Source organism: Archocentrus centrarchus, chromosome 17 (genome assembly GCF_007364275.1).
Source record: "Archocentrus centrarchus isolate MPI-CPG fArcCen1 chromosome 17, fArcCen1, whole genome shotgun sequence".
Lineage (NCBI taxonomy): Eukaryota > Metazoa > Chordata > Actinopteri > Cichliformes > Cichlidae > Archocentrus > Archocentrus centrarchus.
In genome coordinates this window covers 16,409,402-16,430,395 of record NC_044362.1, presented here as the reverse complement: position 1 = coordinate 16,430,395, position 20,994 = coordinate 16,409,402, and the positions used below count along the sequence as shown (strand labels likewise).

At 41.1% G+C, this 20,994-nt stretch overlaps 1 protein-coding gene across 2 annotated transcripts in view; it reads left to right on the top strand.

The window, feature by feature from the left end:
• The window catches only part of ptch2 (patched 2), a 28,256-nt gene extending 22,049 nt beyond the window's left edge, over positions 1–6,207 (top strand). For both annotated transcript variants that reach the window (XM_030751643.1, XM_030751644.1), the window contains exons 19-23: positions 22–159; positions 511–653; positions 4,484–4,889; positions 4,989–5,562; positions 5,676–6,207. In XM_030751643.1, coding sequence (XP_030607503.1) covers positions 22–159; positions 511–653; positions 4,484–4,889; positions 4,989–5,562; positions 5,676–5,710 — 1,296 coding nt within the window. In that variant the 3' untranslated portion in view covers positions 5,711–6,207. The remainder of the gene's footprint in view (positions 1–21; positions 160–510; positions 654–4,483; positions 4,890–4,988; positions 5,563–5,675) is intronic.
• Positions 6,208–20,994: the final 14,787 nt, after the last annotated feature.

Genomic DNA, 20,994 nt, shown 5'->3' with positions numbered 1-20,994 from the left:
AATTTCATGTGTGCTTTTCAGGTGTTTATTTTGGCCATGATGACTGTGGAGTTGTTTGGCATCATGGGTCTGATTGGCATCAAGCTCAGTGCCATTCCCGTGGTCATCCTGATCGCTTCCGTGGGCATCGGAGTCGAGTTTACTGTTCACATCGCACTGGTAAGGCACCATTATTTGTTACAGAGGAATGAGCAATACCTAATGCTTGTCATCTATATTCATACCTAATGGAAGAAATACATTAAAGTATTTACTGTATTGTATTTTATTTAATCATTTATTTTTATTTGGTGAATTGCACCTTCAGTTTTGAAGTATTGGCTTCCTTGTTGATGCTGGCAACCTGCATCCTTGCGCAGTGTACTGTCTTGTTGCATAGTGTTGTAATCCTCAACAAAACCAAATGCAGGAATGCCAGAGCTTGCCAAGCCTCACCGCAAGCACAAGTTTTGTGTGATCGGTAAGATTTCCAACTAACTTCTTTTCCCCCACCTTCCCCCTCTTCCGCAGGGCTTCCTGACAGCGATTGGCAACAGAAACAAGCGCTCGGCGGTGGCGCTGGAGCACATGTTTGCCCCAGTGGTTGACGGCGCAATCTCCACACTGCTGGGTGTTCTCATGCTGGCGGGGTCTGAGTTTGACTTCATCATGAGGTGAGCTGCTGTGAGAGCGTGTCCACATGTGTTTGCGTGCACATTTGAAAAGCTCATATGCTACCTTTAGAAGAATCAGTAGTTTGTGTTGAGTCTTGCTTCACTTTGGGTGCTGTGGGAAGCCTCAGTTTGGGAGGTGTGGGTTCAGTTCTGCATGCAGGTGGAACTCCTTTTTTTATAGACACACAAACAGTGACAAATAAGCACCTGGTTCTGTCACTCTGGGGGCGCACACACATCTCACTCCTCAACCTCAGAGTGAAACAAATGGGGAAAACATCAAGGGTGTGTAGCAGCTGCTTGTAAACATGGAAGTGTTCTGCTGCCCACTGGGTGGTGTCTCCCTCTCACTCTTTCACGCTGTCTCTTTCACACACACAAGGGAATCTGTAAAAATTCCTATCATCTGTTTGGCATTCTCTCCCCTCCACGTTGGATGTCGTAATAAAAAAGTGGAGCTAAATTTGAACTGGTCAGATGCTCTGCAGCCCACCAACAGACCCCTCTGTGTGTATGTGTGTGTATGCACGCATGTGTGTGTGCGTGTGTGTCTACATGGGTGAGTGTAAAATGTGTGTGCATCTACTCTCTCGTGTGTGCGTGCGTTTTCTACCACTGTTTCATGGTCAGAGTGGAAAAAAGGCGAATGCCTCCATGTTTTTCAGCCGAATGTGGTCTCGGCCCAAACCCTAAACCACAGCCTTGAGCTCACAGACTGCAGCAGGCCTCCATGACATAAAAAGCAGTTTTCTGCAGAAACAGAGACAGAAGTTTTCTGAGGGTGGCTTCCGTAGAAGGATATAAGGTTTTTGTGGGTGCATAGGTCAAAGCATATATATATATATATATATATATATATATATATATATATATATATATATATATATATATATATATATATATATATATATATATATATATATGGAATTTGAGAATAACTAGTGAATGGGGTTGGGATTAAGGGTGTCACAGAACAAATTTCCAGTGTTTTTTCTCTGCTCACATTATTGAGAGATAATTTTCGAAAAACACAGTGTGAAAGAGAGACAGAGGGGGCTAGTCTCTGTTGGAGGTCTTGTTTAGCTGTAGCTGTAGCTGACTGGGGGAAGCCAAAGCTGGCTAGCTGGGGAGTAGCATAAATATACAGCTGTAAACATCTCCTGGACTTGTAATGCACTGAATAAACAGCACGCCTAATTCAGCTCTGCTCAGAGACCTCTCTCACACACATACTTAGGTAGAATGCACGCACACGCGGGCAGGCCACGAGGGCGTACACACGAAGAGAAACGCACATATGTACATGCGCGTAAGCGCTTACCGTCTCATTCTTACAGACACACACACACACACGACTCTTCAGGCCTGACAACGAATGGAAAAGATTACAGTTTATATAAACAACAGAATTCCTAACAGTGAGATGCTGTTGGAGGTCCCACCAACGTCTCACTCTTTCTTTCTGTCTCTTTTTCCACCATGTAAAGAATTGTAATTTTTTTTGATGAAAATAAACAACTGAGCTCAAATGTGGAAGCCAGTGCATAAAAAATAATCATAAACTATTTGTAATTTAAGCATCTGCAGGTGAATGTGCTTTAATTTGATAAAGCATGCCGATTAAACGTGTGCATCCCTGCAGGGTTTGTGTCAAAGCTGGTTATGTAGACATGTGTTTTGCTTCTGATAAGAGAAGAAAATCAGGACAGCTGTTTGGAGAGGAAAAAGGAAAACATATCAGACAAAAAAGTGACCTTTGTCAAGTGAGGTAGTAGTAATAATCACTGTAGTAGTCCATTCAGAGAGAATGTTTCCATAACACTCTGCAGCTATTATCCTTGTCCTTGTTGGCTTTTTTCCCCTCATACCAACTGTCATTTTTTTCCCCTCCCTCTTATTTATTTATTTTTTTTGTTGTTTTACCTCTTTAAGTCTGGCTGGTGGTTAGCATCTCACTGTCTCCCTGCTTTCTGTTAGTGTTTAAGTGGAGTCCTCTCTAATTTTCTTGGGGAGCTCTTTCTTGTGGCCTGCCTCCACCCGTGGCCTCCTCAGAGCTGTACAGAGATGCAAACACACACACACACACACACACACACACACACACACACACACACACACACACACACACACACACACACACAAAAGAGCGAAAGAATATCTTGTAGCAGCAGTGGAGGCATCAAAGCATGTTTTAGTTGGACTAAGCAGGGAATCAGATTTGCCCCCCACCCCCACCCCCTCGCCTTTGATACACAAACACTGGGCTTTCCCTGACTTCTTCCCCTGAGCTACTTCCCTTCCTCATGTGCCAACTATGTGTGTGTTTGGAGCCATGCATACGCATGTGTGTTTTTGTACCTTTAAAACAGAAGTCCGTTTGAGTTTGCGCATTTTTTGTTGCATAACAAAAAAGTTAAACAGTTATTAAATGTTTTGTACTTTGTGTCAAAGTGTCATGAGCTTGGCCGACACTTTTAACGCATCTGCATTTTAAGTGCCTATAAAACTTAGCATGCAAAAGAAAACACAATTAAATGGACTGTGGCTCTGTCAGTGCACATTCCAATGCACATATATTTGATTGAAATATTTGCAATAGGTTAAAGAGGGATGACAGACCTGTTCAGTGTAAGCAAGTTCGTCATGTTACACTGTAAACCCAGATTTTGATTCCACTTAAAAAATATTGAGTTCATATTACTTAAAATTACCTAGAATGTGAAAATTACTTGTTAATGCTGAGTAGACTGTACTTTTTGATGGTCTATCTTATTATAATCATGTGTTTGAGTTCAAACAACTTAATATCATCAAGTTTTGCACCTGCTAAAGATCTAGTTTATACCAGTTTTAACAGAGCAGAGCTGCATGGTGGCATGATGGTTAGCAGTGCCACCTCACAGGTAGAATGCCATCTAGAAGGTCTGGGTTCAATTCCGGCTTGGCCCAGGCCTCTCGCTGTTTTGAATAGAAGACATTTGGTGTTTTTGTTCACAACGCTCTCTCGTATAGTTTTTTTTATTGTTCCATGGACAAATGTTATTTGTAAATGTTAATGTACCAGCATTCAGCAGGGCTGAGTTTTATCATGTTTATTTACCAAATTTAAACAGACACAGTTCAACACTGAAAAAAATATTTGTGTTACTGGGTAGCGTGGTGGTGTGGTGGTTAGCACTGCTGCCTCAGAGCTAGAATAGCTATCTGATAGTCTGAGTTCAATCCCACCTTAGCCCGGGACTCTTGCTGTGTGGAGTTTGTATGTTCTTCCTGTGTCTGTGTGGGTTTCCTCTCACAATCTGAAGACATGCAGTTACTGGGGTTAGGTTAATTGGTCTCTCTAAATTGCCCACAGGTGTGAATGGTTGTCTGTGTCAGCCCTGCAACAGGCTGGTGACCTGTATAGGGTGTACCCTGCATCTTACTGCCTTGTCAGCTGGGATAGGCTCCAGCCCCCACCACCCCCCACACAACCATGAAAAGGATAGGGGGGAATTGATTGATCAAAAGACATTTTATTTTTTCATGAACTATAAAAGAGAAGTTTGGTCAATTAGAACATACAATTTAGTTCAACTGGAAATGGAGTAGTGCTTACTTAACAGGCTGAGTTAAATGAACTGTTTCATTACTTAAAAAATTTAGGGCAACGAGTTACCTTGGTTTTTTAAGTAGATTCAACTTATCTGGGTTTACAGTGTAGTTAAATGAGTTAACAGCTATAGTCACTACTACATGCTCCCAGCTGCTTTTAATCTGACACTGGTTCTTTATCATGTCTGTTTTTGTTTCATGCCTAAACTAACATCTCATGTCTCTCCATCCTTCAGGTATTTCTTCGCTGTGCTAGCTATCCTGACTGTTTTGGGGATGCTGAATGGCTTGGTTCTCCTCCCAGTCCTCCTCTCCATGATGGGTCCTCCGGCTGAGGTCACCCCAGTTGACAATGCCAGCTGCCTGCCGTCACCTTCTCCAGAGCCTCCGCTGCCTCCACCAATGACCCACCATGGGTACTACACAGGCCACCGCAACCCCCGCTCGTCTCGTCAGCAGGCATTTTCTGAGTCATCAGACTCGGAGTATTACTCTGAATTGACCACTACTTCAGGGATTGGGGACGAGGATTATAAGTACTGTGATCGGAGTGCATACTTAGCATCACACACCAGCGTTGCACCTGCAACATCTCATATACTGCTGGAAGCCAGCAAGAACCCGAGCTTCCCTAAACTCACGGTACGCTGCACGATCACACAGATAAAATAACCTGCCCTTGGTCTTGTGTGTGTTCTCCAAATTTTCTGAAAGTTAACCATAAATCTTTGTTTGCTGTAGGTGGTGAAGCCATTTAAAGAAAATGCAACAGCTCCTGGTGGGAGGATTGAACCATTAAGTGAATCTTCCCACATTGCACAGTCACCTCTTGGCTCCCAGGTTGCGTGCTGGGATGAAAACAAGCGGGAGCAGCAGAGGGACTTCCAGAGATTCCAGGCTCAGCCTGGCCAACATTTACCCAGTGACAGAACCCACTTTTCTGGGAGGACTTTTCAAAGTGGCCCCAGGCTCCAGAACGTTAAAGGGCCTCAGCCAAACAGGACTAAAGGGCCGAGCTATAGTCATAGCAACACTACCCTGCCAACACCACAAGGGTCCACTGGGGGACCTGTTACTATGGTTACAGCCACAGCCTCTGTGACAGTGGCTGTCCATCCGACCTTGCCAGGAGCAGCATACCAAGGCTACATGCATGAAGGTTTTGACACGGACAGTGAGTCGGACTGTTTTGAGGCTGCTAAGAGGACTTGTGGTGACAAAACAAACTTTTCTTCATGTAAAAGAGACTCTCTAGAGCTCCAGGACTTGGAAGCAACACAGGGCCAGACAGAGTATCAGCTTGGCAAGACACAAGGTGAGCAAAGTTTTCTAGCTTTTTTGTCATTGACCTGCATTTAAGCCATGTGAAAACGACTCAGTGTCCCCATGGCTAATGTCTAATCACTCTCTGTTTTCTGTCTGCTGCAGGGGAGCTGAGGATCCAGGCACCCAAAGACTGCTAGACTCTCTCACACGCCATGCCCTCTCACTTCGAGTCTTTGGTTACTTCCCAGAGCGTCCAGATGGCGTCATGTCACGCAACTGTAGATAGACTTTAAAGAATAAAAGAGAGGATTTACTTCAAGGATGTGTTAAGAAGAAAAAAAATTGTTTTAAGAATTATATAAATTTATGAGTATATATTTTAATACTAAACAAGAGGGAAGCTATTTAAAAGAGTACTGTATAACTTGGGTATTCTCTTGTGTAAAAGTTCAGATGTAAAAGATTATCTTCATGTGGGGTGGTTGGTTTTTTTTTTGTTTTTTGTTTTTGTCCCCCTGCACTGTATAGAATAAGAAATGTGCTATATGTTTTCACAAAGCTGAGATGTTATTAAGATAATAGGCTATTGAACATACATGGTCAGTGTTTTATTTCTATTTGTATGATGTTCTTTTTTTGCTGCTACACTTCAAAATAATTTTAAGCAATTTGCCTTAAAAATGCAGTACCCCCTTCACCCCCCCCCCCCCCCCCCCCCCCCCCCCCCCCCCCCCATTAACATCTATCACAGTGTTACACTGCGAGATATTCTGTCATAGTGTGCACTGTAAAACTTACACAGCAGATGGTGTTTTCTTAACAGTAGTAACCGCCGTGCCTTCACTACGTCGCCCTCCTCCTGTTATCACAGCATTCAGAGTTCAGTATTATGTTCTATATGGTATTAATATGTTTGTGTCTCTTTGTCTTGTTGAGACACAGAATGTTTGCCGTGAGGCAGTAATCCATCACCATCTATTTAAAAACGGTTGAATCTGATCAGTCAGCCATCATGTCACACCTAATTCACATTTCCTGTTAAATCTGTGCCCCATTGGCTTCTGCAGTTTGAAATTACTTGAAGGAGCTGTGATAATTTTTTTTTTTTCTTCTGCAGTTTTTGTAAGCTCTACAGTGGGTGATGTTTACTTTTGTCACTTTAACAAAAGTGTTGTTCACCTTCTCGTGTTACTTTTCAAAGGGAATCTTAAGTTCAAAAATGCAAAGGGAGTTCTTTTGTTTTATTTTATTATGTTCTTCTTTTTTTTTTTTCTTTGCTGGCTGCTTTAGAGTTATTAGGGTCTCTTTTGATTGCAACCCTGCGCAATTATGACAACATGTAAACCGGTTCTGTCTTGTTAGTGCTTTGACACGCTCTGACTCACTTTTTTTTAATGACTCTCTGTCTGTTAGTGCAAACCTCATATATGTCATGTTACATTTCTTTCATTTAATTTGCTTTACACAGTTTCAGTTGTTATTATTCTTGTTCAGTATTTGTCTCATCACTGCCAGGTTAGATTGCAGGGAGAAACTTGCAGATCTTATTTTATTTTATTTTTGTCATTTTCCAAGTGGCAGCTTTGTTTTTTTGTTTGTTTGGGGTTTTTTGTAAATATGAAAGAACAGTCAAGTAGCTACTGCAGTTGAATGAACAAAACACCTTTCACAGTTTGATCAGACCATAGACAGCCAGGGGGTGTTGTCAATATCTGTGTGTGCGTGCGTGCGTGCGTGCGCGTGTGTGCGTGTGTGTGTGTGTGTGTGTGTGTGCGGAAGGGGGGTGGGAGGGGGTGTCCTGCATTGATTTGTAGTTTATTTCAGAAAAAAAAATGTTAATGTCATGCCATATAAATTATTTATATTAAAATTTTATTTTTGTAGTTTGTACAGATGTTAGTATCTAGACTGAAGTTCTATTTTTAAAGAGTAAATATATATTATATATAAATATATCTATTTGTGGCTGAGTTTGCTTTTGTTTTATTGTTCTGTTGAATTTGCTTTTTTTGGAATGGGGAGGGAGGTCATGGGAGGGAAGGGGTTGACAACACTTTAAAGCTGAGGCCTTTGTGCGCGTGTATGAGTGTGCGCGCGTGTGTGTGTGTGAATAGGAGGTGCGCGTGTGTGTGTGTGTGTGTATGGAGCAGAGGGGGCAGTTGGAGGACCATGAAGGAGAAGGTGTGTAGGAGTTTGCCACTGTTACACCTTGTGTTTGAGTCTCCTCTTGGCCCTCCCTTCTTTATTGTCAGTTTTAAAAATGTTCTTGTCCATGTCTAAAACACTGTGACTTCTGAAAACTATGCTCAAGAAAAAAAAAAAAAAACCCTTGTGTGACCATTATGTTCCCTCACCTGCTATAGAAATTTAACTAACAAAATAAATGGAATGAAAAAGTGTTTCTTTGGTTTTTTTTCCAATCAAATGCTCAAGATAAAGACTTGGATACACTTTCAGGTCTTTGTTTCACTCAACAAGGGAGAGAGGAGAAAATGTTATATTATCAGTGAAGGACTGAAAATAGCTCTTTATCAGCTGGGTATCCATGCATCCATCCATCCATCCATCCATCACTGAAATTACACAGCTCACTTTTTGTCCATTGGCCAAAGCTGAAACTGAAAAAAAAAACCTCTCCAATCCAATATTTCAGTATATTTCCTTTGTACATTTGTGTTTACCACAAATTTGAAGAGTTTAAATTTTTTTTCTTCATTTCTCACCATTCTGAGACCAAAATGTAAACTTTACATGAAGTAAAAAGTATTTACAAAACATATGTTAGATAACTGTGTAGGCTAGGAGCCTATCACAGCTGTCATACGGCGAGACGCAGGCTACACCCTGGACAGGTACCCAATCTGTCACAGGGCTAACACAGAGGCCATTCACGCTCACATTCACATTCATACCCACACCCATCACAATTTAGAATCCCCAATTAGCCTCACACTGTATTCATATGGCCTAAAATTTTATTGACCACATGGCATCTCCTATACCTACTCTAGGGCAAGAGTCATATTTCTGGCAGCACTGCTTTCCATATATCTTTAAGAAACTTGCCATCTTTGTCTGGTACACAACAGTTAAAAGATAACACAACACAAATGCACTATCTTTATGACTGATCAAGCCATTTGCTTACTTTTTTGTGTGTGTCTAATTAAAAATAAGCTTGATAGACCCGAGGAATAATTAATATATTTATAATAACTGGCATGGAACATGATGAAGACAGGAAACTCGCTGCAGAATGATCTGGATGTCTGTCAGTTTATATTTCATTGTTATCTCACAGTGCCTGGGGTGCTGTGGAAGCATTACAGTACCCTCAGCTTCCTGACAGTCATCTGACACCCACTGAAAGCCACACAGGTTTGGGGTTAGGAAATAATCCTTCACATTCAGCCAAATACATCAACATGCATTTGGCTGTATGTTTTTTCCTACTGTGTAAAATATCCCCACTTCATGAACAATGACTTAACATTAGGAACCACTGAACTGGAGCATTGAACTACCTGTAAAGTGCCTGGGATCACTGGCCACCTGAATTATTGTTGTGACTTGCCTGTCTAAATCTTGGACACACACACACACACACACACACACACACACACACACACACACACACACACACACACACACACACACACACACACACACACACACACACACACACATTCATATAATCACTCACATTCACACAAATGTCAAGACTCTTGTGTTCATGTGCACTGCAGATTCTGAAACACTCAAACATAAAACAAGCTACATTCTCACTCGCTCTCATGCTCTCTCTTACAAACACACACCAACACACACACACACACACACCCCTGCCTCTTCGTGCGCGGATGCACACGCATACACACACAGGCCCACCTGTGTAGATAAAAGGTAGATGCTGTAAATTCCTTTGCTTCCCACACAACAGCTCCTCATTTGTCAGGCCAGGCAAAGCAGCCCATGTCTGAATCTGATACCTCAGTCTTTTGAAGTTGCTGTCATGCACATGCACATCTAAACCAAGCCTCATACTCTCACACACACACAGAGACAGGCAGACAGCACAACACAACACAGTGTTCATGTGTCTATATTCAAGGTACTTACATGCTAAACTTACACGTCTCTTAGTTTCTGCTGTCTCACACATAGCCTCAAGCTAGGAACAATACAGACCCTGCTGATTTTGTTTTAAAGCTTTTCATTTATGAGAACATTTGCTCACTGAGTGATGTCATCGCATTTGTGTGCAATGTCACAGCTCAGTGAGGAGAAAACATGTCCAGTTATGGGTCACGGCAGGGCTGGAGCCTTACCCAGCATACTTTGAGGGGAAATTATGTAAACAACAGTTCAGACTAGTGTTCACACTTCTGAGAGACTTTTTTGCATGTACCTAAAGAGCATGTCTTTGCCATGAAAAAAAAACAAAAAAAACAATGTGAGTGTGAAACCTCATCTTTTTATTAATTTCCTGGAGACTTACCTTTACCATTAGCATGAAAACCGCCTATCTAAACATAAACCTTACCCTGAGATTAATATTAGTTTAACCTTACCCTAATCTCACACCCAGTTTAATGTATTGATTTATGTTATGAGGACCTACTCCTCTGAAAAGACAGATTTATGTCCCCACAGCCTAAGTAACAGAAGAACATGTGTGTTTTTAAGAGTGCTGAGTCATTCTGGGAACCACATAAGATTGTAGTTATTAAGACAGAAAAATTAAGGTGTGTTTGTTTTGAGCACATTATTGTATATCTGATGCCATAGGCTGAATGAAGTACACTCTGAGCATCTATACCTGCTTTCACATTACAGAAATAAAAGTAATAATAAACACTATCTTATCTTATCTTATCTCTAAAATAAAAATATTGTGCAATGGTAAATGTGAGCCGCGGGGTGAGACTAGCAGTTTCTTCATCATTCCAACCATTTTGTCTTCGCGCCATGAACCTTTTTACAAGATAGATTATCGCAGTTTTTTTGAGAGTCGGGAACAGTTTTTGCAATTAGTAAGGAATGTAACAGCCATGATGATGGCAGCAGATCACGGTATATCTCTTAATTGTCATATAAGGGACAGCATGGATGTAAAACTGCTCAACGGGTCTGCTTCTCGTCAGTATTGCCAGGACAGTGGATGTTAACAGTAGTTAAAGCAGCTCCTTCCCTCCTTTCTGGAAGTGAGTGCAGTGTGTGGGCCCAGAAGCTGATAGTCCAGATAACGGGATCTTCCAGTGCCAACTCCTGACCTGTGTGAGGTGAGATCAATGAAGGAAGAAAAAACATTATAAAGGAACAAAAGACAGAACTCATGATCTGCTGCTGTTGGTGTGCCTTTGTGTTTGTGTGTGTGTGTGTGTGTGTGCATGCACTGCTTGGGTGGCCCGAGGATGAGCGCCTATTGTTGCTGGAATTCAATAGGGCTGATTACTAACAAAGTGTGTGTGTGTGTGTGTGTGTGTGTGTGTGTGTGTGTGTGTGTGTGTGTGTGTGTGTGTGTGTGTGTGTGTGTGTGTGTGTGTGTGTGTGTGTGTGCGTGTGTAAGAGAGAGAGAGAGAGAGAGAGAGAGAGAGAGTAAAAACATGCACTGCATGTGTGTCTGTGTGAAGCAGGGGGTGGTGTATGTGTTTCTACTTTTGCACTAAGCACAGCAGAGAAGAATGGGGGAATTAGCTGTAAAGCCAGTGAGAAAGCAGACTTCAGGGTGACATACCACACAAATCTGGGGATTGGGATTGTTTCTCTTCACATCCAAGGCAACGCTTTTCCTCAAGAGAATAATTAGAGTACAGTGTCAAATGGATTTTAAAAGTATCCCTTCTCCGTCTGTTTGGTTGTTAATTTTTTTTTAGGAAGTTCTTTTTTTAGGAGTTCTTTTTGGATTTGAAAATTAAACTCACCAGGGAAACAAATACTGTTCAATCATTCCGACCTAACAGCCTCTGAACTCTAGCACCACAGCTAAGATGTCAGAGTGGTGTTGATTTTCTGATCCAGTTCTTGGGGAATCTGGGGAAGAGGCAACATTCACCCTGGACAGCCACAGACAGCTGTGAGATGACATTGCTAACTACTACACCATCTGTCTACCTGCAGAAAGTTCATCAATCAGTCATTACCATTCCTTAATTAGTCCATGGCCTCACAACAATAAGGTCCTGGGTTTGTATACACTGGCTGACAAGGGCCATTCTGTGCAGACACTGGATATTCTCCCTGTGTCTGTGGGTTGTCTCTGGGTACTCTGGCTTCCTCCCACAGTCCAAAGACATGCATTTTAGATTAACTGGTGATTGTAAATTGGCTGTGGGTGTGAATGTGAGCCTTTCACTCAGCGTTAGCCCTGAAATAAACTGGCCACGTGATGTAATGAGCCTCTAGCTCTATCACAGCTGGGATTGGCTCCAGCCCTGAATTGGAGAAGTGTTATGGATGGATGGATGGATGGATGGATTGATGGATAGATAGATAGATAGATAGATAGATAGATAGATAGATAGATAGATAGATAGATAGATAGATAGATAGATAGATAGATAGATAGATAGATAGATAGATAGATAGATAGATAGATAGATAGATAGATAGATAGATAGATAGATAGATAGATAGATAGATAGATTCTATGGTCAAAATATTTTGTATTAAACCATTCAAATAATAAATATTTTACATTTAGTTCAAGTTATCCAACTTAGCCCAGCACAATGCATGTATACAGGGGCTCACTTTGGTTTAAGTGATGTAAACTTCACCATCAAAGGGTGAACATGAGGCTTCAGCCAACTAAGTAGATTTGCATCCACTCAGATTATAATACCAGCCTATTTGATATTATATTTAACATCCCTGTCCCCATTTTATAAAATGTTCACCTATTTGGCATACCTATATGGAAAAGCTTCCAACAGTAGAGGTCAAAATGTATGTGTGAGATTTTATTTGAAAATGTCATCCTATAGCAGAAGAGAATGGATGGATGGATGGATGGATGGATGGATGGATGTCATCTTATAGCAGAAGAGAATGGATGGATGGATGGATGGATGTCAGCGATTGGTGAAGTCTGGTTTTCAGGTCTTGAGACGAGACATTTCCACCATCACCAAAAAAAGGATGTGGTGAGGGAGGGTGGGTCTGACTGCGAAACTGCTCGTTCATTGACTAACTTGTTAATAAGTCATTAGCCAGTGAGTATGTGGTTTCATACAGCAGATAATCCGTTATTTTGAAAAATGGCACGACTGTGATTTGAAAAATAGACTTAATTCTTTTATTTAGCATCACCCAAAATGAATGACTGAGCCCATAAACTCAGCAGGAAAGTGTTTACAGGGGTTGAGACAGAGTGCTGTTTCAGCATAGACGTCTATAGGACCGGAAGCCTTTTTGTAACCACAGCTATCGCCATCTGGTGGCCCTCAGCTAGAATGCAGATTTAAGGCACTTCTGCGTTGGTTTCAGTTTTCCGAACCAAAAGTTATGGTTTGCGGTCACCAGCAGCTTGGTGGCCCTTAAGAGATCACTAACATTAATATTTCAAACCAATATTTGTGGCAATATTGTGGTTGTTGGCAATATTTTCCTTAATAATATGTTCAATGAATCGAAGAACATGTTGTTCCACTTATATACGTAGTTACTCACCCTTCTGAAACAAAATGCTCCTTTCAGGTTTGAGTTTCTCTGCTGCTGAATGTATTTATGTGTGTTCCTGCACAGTGATTGCACACTGTAGCGGACTGCTGCTCCGACTGAGTTCTTCTAATCATCTCTCACAGAAACAGAGGAAGAACGAGATCAATATTTACTGAAAACGCTCTTCAACATAACAAATGTGTTAGTAATCTATGCCCCGTGTGTGTGTGTGTGTGTGTGTGTGTATTTGGTATACCTTGGCCGTGACCGGGCCCATCGAGGGATGGCAGGAGGAGGAGGTGGAGGAATGCTAAGTTCCAGGCAATCATGCAGACAGGCGGGAGGGCCCATATAGTGTAAACATGTTTTAAATAAACAGGAACCAGCGTAATGCCCTTTTAATTGATTCATTCTGTGCTTTGCTGTTTACAGAAGGGCCTAAATATGAGCCTCGTAAGGCAGAGGCCTTGTGTTTATAAGTGATTTGTTTGGTTCAAACAATAACAGTATGAACGCCAGACGTAGTTGTGGATCAGCCCTGATGTGATGTGCTGTAGTATTCTCTGGCACAGCAATTTCTCTGATGTTTTTCATGTACTCTTTCCTTCTCTACATCACTTCCTTTGTGCATGTGTGTTTCCATTTGAGAACTCCATTTTAGGGGAGAATAAAGGAGCTAAAGCAGCTCTCTACAGTGCCCCACTGTCTCCTCTTTGCAATTTGCAGGCCGGCCAGGGTATGCTGGTGTGTCTGTATGTGTGACTGAAGTTTAAATTGCATCCACAGTGTAATGATATGGTGGCATGGCATTGAGGGGTACTCCAAAGGGAGGGCGGGGGGTTGGTAATTAAACATACGCCGACACAGACACATACAGAGGGTGAGACACGCACACACACACAGACACACAGAGTGGGAGAGAAAGAGAGCAAAGCTAAACACATCCAAGTGGGGTAGTAAAAGCTAATGAAGGCTCAGCGCTAGGCTGGCACAGACAGCCATTTCATGTGGTGAAGAGGAGAAGAGGAGGAGGAGGACTGGGGCAGGCTGGGGAGCAATAAGGCAGAGACTAACTACAGAAAGTTAGGCAAACCAGATGATAAACTATAATTGACACCATGCATGAGCGTGGTTTTTCAATATCGTTTGTCTTAGGGTCTGCCAAATCATTGTCTGTGCAATAGAAAAGGCAAACAATGGCATTAACACATTAACTATAAAACTAACACTGAAGTGTAGGTAGCTTATTATAGGACTGAAGTAGTTAAGTGCATCACTTAATGATAACAATTATGGCTTGGACAAAGCAAGAATACATTATAAAAATGTTAGTCACATAAAAGTAATGCAAATATAATTATTTGCCTCGTTAGACAATATCAAAATGATTGTGTCATCATAAGGTAAAAATGTTGGTTCCATTTTTGATAATAAACCAAAGTTTGCTGCAACATATCTTAAACACACTTCAGAGCTCACAGTGTGGCCAGCAATGTGGTTTCTTTAACTTTTTTTTTTTTAATGAAATTTGAGCTTCAGCTTTTTTTTTCTTTGCCCGTTCATCTGTCTTGCATATGCTAACTAGGGGTTTCTGTTTGTCTCAAAACAAGGGCTGTTGCAAACAAGACATCACATATCACAAGTCAGAGAAAGTTTGACAGAGAATATGCAACCGAAACTAGTCATTTTGTTTTTAAAACAATAGAGGCAAAAAAAAAAAAAAAAAATCATCTGTGCTCAGTGAGATTTACAACCCTTGATGAAGAGCTCATTCTGAGCTTTAATTCCTAAATTATCATCTTTGTGTGTGGACTTGGAGCACTGGAAAGGAAATCTTTATCTCATTATCTGATTTCTTTTTCTTAAAACAAGTGATCTTCTAGTTTGGTAACATTACTTCATCTGTCATCCTTTTGCAATTATCTCGTGGAACGGGCAGATTTAGCTCTCTTTTGGGGAATTTCGTAAAACACAAAAATTAAGTTGATATTCTGGAAACTTTCGCAGTGCAGCCCATCGCTGTGGTTTTGGAAGTAGGCCATAAAGCTCTGTGTGTAGGTGTAGCTTTTCTTTGAGCACTTTGGGGGTCCATATGCTGTACCCTGCAATATGCAAGCAAACATGCCTTCACTGTTGGCTCCTGTAAAAAACAAAAAGGAGAAAAAAAACAAGAAAGAAACACTGGTGGGGTTTAAGGATTAATTTCAAAAGCACACTAACACATTTCTGTGCTATTCATGGTTTGTGGTTTCGATTGGTGTTCCCTTAAAGAGGTCGTATGGAGGCCTGCTGTATTTCAGTCTTTACAGTTTATATATAAAGAAGCTGACTGAACTCAGGAATAGAATTTATGGGCTAATTTCACAGTCATGGATAAAACTTTGTTTCAGATACATTTAATCTCCCATTAAAGTTTCAGTGGGCAGATTTACATTAAGATGGAATGCTTATTTTGCACCCCCCCCCCCCCTTTTTTTTTTTTCTCAGATAGCTTTTCTGCTTTCTGTAGTTTACTTTAAGTTTGGAAACTAATGAAAACCAACAGGGAACTGGTGAGCAGCAGAGTGGCCCTGTGGACTAATTACTGACCAAATGGAGAAGCTGAGGAACCGCAAGTGGCACTATTAACTTATAGTATGTGTGAGGCTCTGCGTGTGTAAAGCAATGGAATTAATGGTATTTCCATACTGTATCTCACAGTCACAATGTCTTTTGTGTTTAAATTCTCCAACATATAGAGTGAGGATATTTAGGATATTCACACTGAGCATGGGAATGAGGAAGAAAGGTGATTCAAGTGACTTAGAACGCGGCGTGCTTGTTGGCGTCAGATGAGCGTATTGCTCTGCTGGGATTTTCCCACACAACCATCTCTAGAGTTTTACAGAAAATGGCCCAAAAACAGAAAATATCCAGTGAGCAGCAGTTTTCTGGGTGAAAATGCATTGTTGATGCCAGAGGTCAGAGGAGAATGGCCAGACTAGTTTGAGCTGACAGGAAGACATGGTATGCAGAAGAGCATCTCAGAGCACACAATACATCAAGTCTTGAAGCAAATGGGCTACAGCAGCAGAAGACCACACCAGGTACCACTCCTGTGAACTAAGAACAGGAAATTGAGGCTACAATTCACATGGGCTTACCAAAATTGGACAAGAGAAATACTGGAAAAACATTGCCTTGTCTACCATCCTGTGACATTCAGATGTTAGGGTCAGAATTTAGCAAAAACAACATGAAAAGCATGGATCCATCCTACCTTGTATCAAGGATTCAGGCTGGCAGTTTCTTTACTTTGAGCCCCTTAAAACCATCATTTAAACACCACAGCCTATCTGTACTGACAGTATCCATCCTTTCATGACTACAATGTGCCCACCTTTTGATACAAAAAAAAAATATATAAATTTATGAAAACTTGCAAAGATGGATCCAGTGATGCAATTCATGGTGTGATTTATGCTTACATTAAACTTACATGATGCCCACAGATAGGCTGTGGTCATATGTCAGTACTGTTACCTAGCTGCCATAGGTGTTTCATACAGGAAGTCAGGGTACAGACATTCTAACCACATCACCATAATGACATTCATATATCGATTCTGTGTGAAAACACACACCTCATCAAACTTTGGCTAATGAGCACCTTAATACACAGTATATATATATATATATATATATATATATATATATATATATATATATATATATATATATATATATATATATATGAAACTGATCATTTCATTTGTGTGACACTACCCAACCTTTAAACAGAAAACTCATACCCACAGTGTTACTGTAACTGCGGGTACTATGCTGTGCACGTTTACTACTGAGCCCAAATATATCAACAAAATTATTGTTGAAGAAACCAATATACATTTCCCTGCTGGGAAAACTGTGGCTGCAGGCGTGGGGCTGGGTCAGTGTGGCGCAGAGCTCAAAGGTGAGCGAAGCTTGAAATGATGTGGTTAAAGAGAAAGCTCAGTCCTTATGGCAGCCTTTCTAAAATGATGGGCTGGGAACAAAAAAATGGGTCACTGGCATGTTTTAGTGGATCTCCACATGCCAAGAATACTAATATGCTTTAATGAGTGAATGTTCCAGTTGCACTCAGCATTTACTCCATTTAGCTCTCTGGCTTGAGGAGATTTAAATCCCCTATGGATGCGCAGTGGGTTTAGTTATGAAACAATGCATACCAACTGGAACCTCTGCAATGGAAAAGACAAAATCTGCATTCTAATACTGGATTTTTAGTCCTGTTAGCGCTCTCATTGCAGAGTCCACAGTTAGCTGTACCTGACTGCATGACGCCAGTTCTGTTTGTAGTTACATTGCTCTCTGCTGGTCATGTTGTAAAATGCAATACAGACCCCAAATATTTAGGAAATATTTAGAAAGATATGTGAGGTGCAAAGCATGTGATAAAACCAAACTTTATAGAAATGATTATAGAAAATCACAAGTGCACTACTTACTGTCTCACTGGTCTGTATGTGCACTACTTACTGTCTCACTGGTCTGTATTTCAGCATCACTACAAAGCTGTCACAGAATTAAAGTCTGCAGTATATTTGGGGGGGGGGGCTAATGCTCGCCAACAGCTTACACCCAAATGCTGAATTTATTCTAAAGGCCTAATTTCATATTGATGAAAGGTTTGGTGAAGGGTTACAGATTAATTATTTCTATTGAAACCATACAAAACAGAAAGAATGGAGTACAAGAAAAAGTAGTTTAGTTTTTCCTCCTTTGTTCCTCTCACTGTACCAGTGCTCATCTGTCAGCCTTCCTGGGTGGTTTGTAAGTGTGCTCAGCTCACGTACAGTATGCACGAGCATGTTTATTTAGTCTGTATAGGGGAACAGAGCTATGGCCTCTGCCAATTTTCTCTACACTGAGAAAATATGCTTTTGGACGAGTGGAAAAGGGGGAGCGGTTAAACAGACGCATGGCCAACAGATACAAGACTGCATTCTTCTTCAGATCAAGTGCCACCAACAATCCACAGTGAGAAACCAGCACCTAAAAATGCTGCTGAGTCGTTTCAGTCACTGTGATCTTCACACGGCACGACAGCGTTGAGACCAAGAGGGAGTGTGTTTGAAAAAGAAGGCTTGAACTCAAAAAGCCAATTTCCAATTTTGTTTTGTTTTCTCTAGTGTTTGTCGGCCAAGTATTGAACCCCTATCAGTATGAACAAACAAATGTGGAACAGAGCTAGCTGAGGTAAAGCCCACCCCAGAGTCTCTGCAACATGTGCAACACATTCTCCATAGCACAAAGCCAAGAAATAACGACAAATAAATTCGCGCACACACAATATATATATATATATATATATATATATATATATATATATATATATATATATATATATATACACATACACACAGTGTATATTGAACTTTTCCATATTTTGTCACATTACAACCACAAACATAAATATATTTCAGTGGAATTAAATGTGAAAGACCAACACAAAGTGGTATAAAATTATGAAGTGGAACGAAAATTATAAACATTTTTTACAAATAAAAAACTGAAAAGTGCAGTGTGCAAAAGTATTCAGCCCCCTGAGTCAATACTTTGTGGAACCACCTTTTGCTGCAATTACAGCTGCAAGTCTTTTAGGGTATGCCTCCACCAGCTTTGCACATCTAGTGACTGAAATTTTTGCCCATTCTTCTTTGCAAAACAGCTCAAGCTCAATAATGTGTTGTGATTTTAAAGATATCTATTAAAAAGAGAAAAATGCGGATGAGGACGTGTTACTTCAACAGCGTCCACAAAAAACCGTGTTTGTAGTTATCAAATCTTTTTGTAATCAGGTAAAAATCACCTCTTTGTGACATTTATTTAAATAAATGATGAGGGTATACTTGGACCAAGTGCACACTGAGACAAGATTTCTTTATGCACTGAACTTTACATTTTTGCTTATCTTACTCCGTCCACTTGAGGACACTGGGGAAGTGTTGAGCTGAGGACTACAGCTGTGAGAATGGATGGACTGACTGAGTAACGGGACGAAAAGGGGAAAGAAGGATTGCTTGGAGAGGAGAGAGAGCAGGGAGGAGGGTGTAGAGGTTTTAGGGGATGAGAGGAGAAAAAAAAAAGGAGGAGGGGAATACCACCCACTAAGCCAGTTGTGGAGAGGTTCTGGGGGTTGGGCTGCCCACAGGAAACAGTTGTGGCTCCATCCCAGGCCTCACACCAAGCAACCCTGGGCCACCCAGTCATCGACAGACAGACCTACCAAATGGCCTGGACAGCCCACTGACAGGGATTTGTTTATTTTTCATCCTTTGGTGGTGGGGGGAAATTGTTCAGCGCAAGCTGTTTATTAGAGCTTTGATTTGTCATGTGTCAGTGTTCGCTCATGGAGAATGTGTATACATAAGTCTAGCTTGTGTATAGTTAGGTTTGGAGGCTGAGAGGGTGTGGGCACATAGTGGGGAGGCTAAGGGGGCAAAAAAAGAAAAGCGGAAAAAATGGGAAGCCTCCCATGCTGAAGGCAAGGCTGAACTGCATTATGGGTCATTCTCCAGCTGTCTCTGATTGTTGATGTAATGGGGACTGAAATGTTGTGCCTGGTTTGCAGTGGGTGTGAGAAGAGAGGGAGCGTGTGGATAAACACGGAATTCTTGTGGTCGCAAGCATGAAATGCAATAGGCTAAATAGATCAGCTTTTAGCACATTTGGGCATCGCTATTGGAATAATCGGGAATGTGTTTGAAGTTTCAAATCACAGACATATCTGAAAATGTAATATTGAAAGAGTTGCATTTGGTGACAGTGTTGTTGTGATATGTCAGTATCCTTTTAAATTAAATATAGCCTCTCACTGAGAAACTGGACTGTTGTTAGACTGTTCATGTTAAGCATAACAAAATCACTGTGTCATAGCACTAAGATGTACTGCTGAAAGTCTAATTATTCCATAATGTAGCAACTGTGAATTCATCAGTGCATCCGTGTGTTATCTGTCACAATTTTTAATGTCACATCTCACAGTGACTTCTAATTGGTCTTGCCCTCTGGGCTTTCTACCAGAAAGGTAGAGGACTGTATAGGTGGATACAGTCCTCTGAAAAACTAAGTACACTCCTACTCCTTCCATAGGAATTAAGAGGGTAAGTAACACCCAGGCGCTGCTAATCAAATGCATGTGACCTGCAAGTGTGGGCAATATCTATGAAAATAGATGTTTCTGCAGTTTGCTGGTCTGGAGCATTCAGGTGTGCCACAGTCGTCCTAGGAGTGGACGTCCCAGCAAATTCACCCTAAGATCAGACCGTGCAATGCTCAGAGAAACTGCAAAAAAACAAACAAAGAAACAAAAACAAAAACAAAAAAAACAAGAGCTACTTCTCAGACTCTAGAGTCCTCAGTTAGCATGTTAAATGTTAAAGTTCATGACAGTACAATTAGAAAAAGACTGAACAAGTTTGGCTTGTTTGGAAAGGTTGCCAGTAGAAAGTCTCTTCTCTCTAAAAAGAACATGACAGCATGGCTTAGGTTTGCAAAGCTGCATCTGAACAAACCACAAGACTTGGTCATAATGTACAGTTCCATGTTTGGTAAAAAACAAACACAACATATCAGCATGAACATGTCATACGAACTGTTGTGCACGGTGGTGGAGGGGTGATGATTTGAGGTTGTTTTGCAGCCACAGGACCTGGGCACCTTGCGGTCATTGAGTCGACCACAAAGTCCTCTGTATGCCAAAGTATTCTAGAGTCAAATGGGAGGCCATCTGTCCAATAGCAAAAGATTGGCCAATATTATAACATTGATCCCAAGC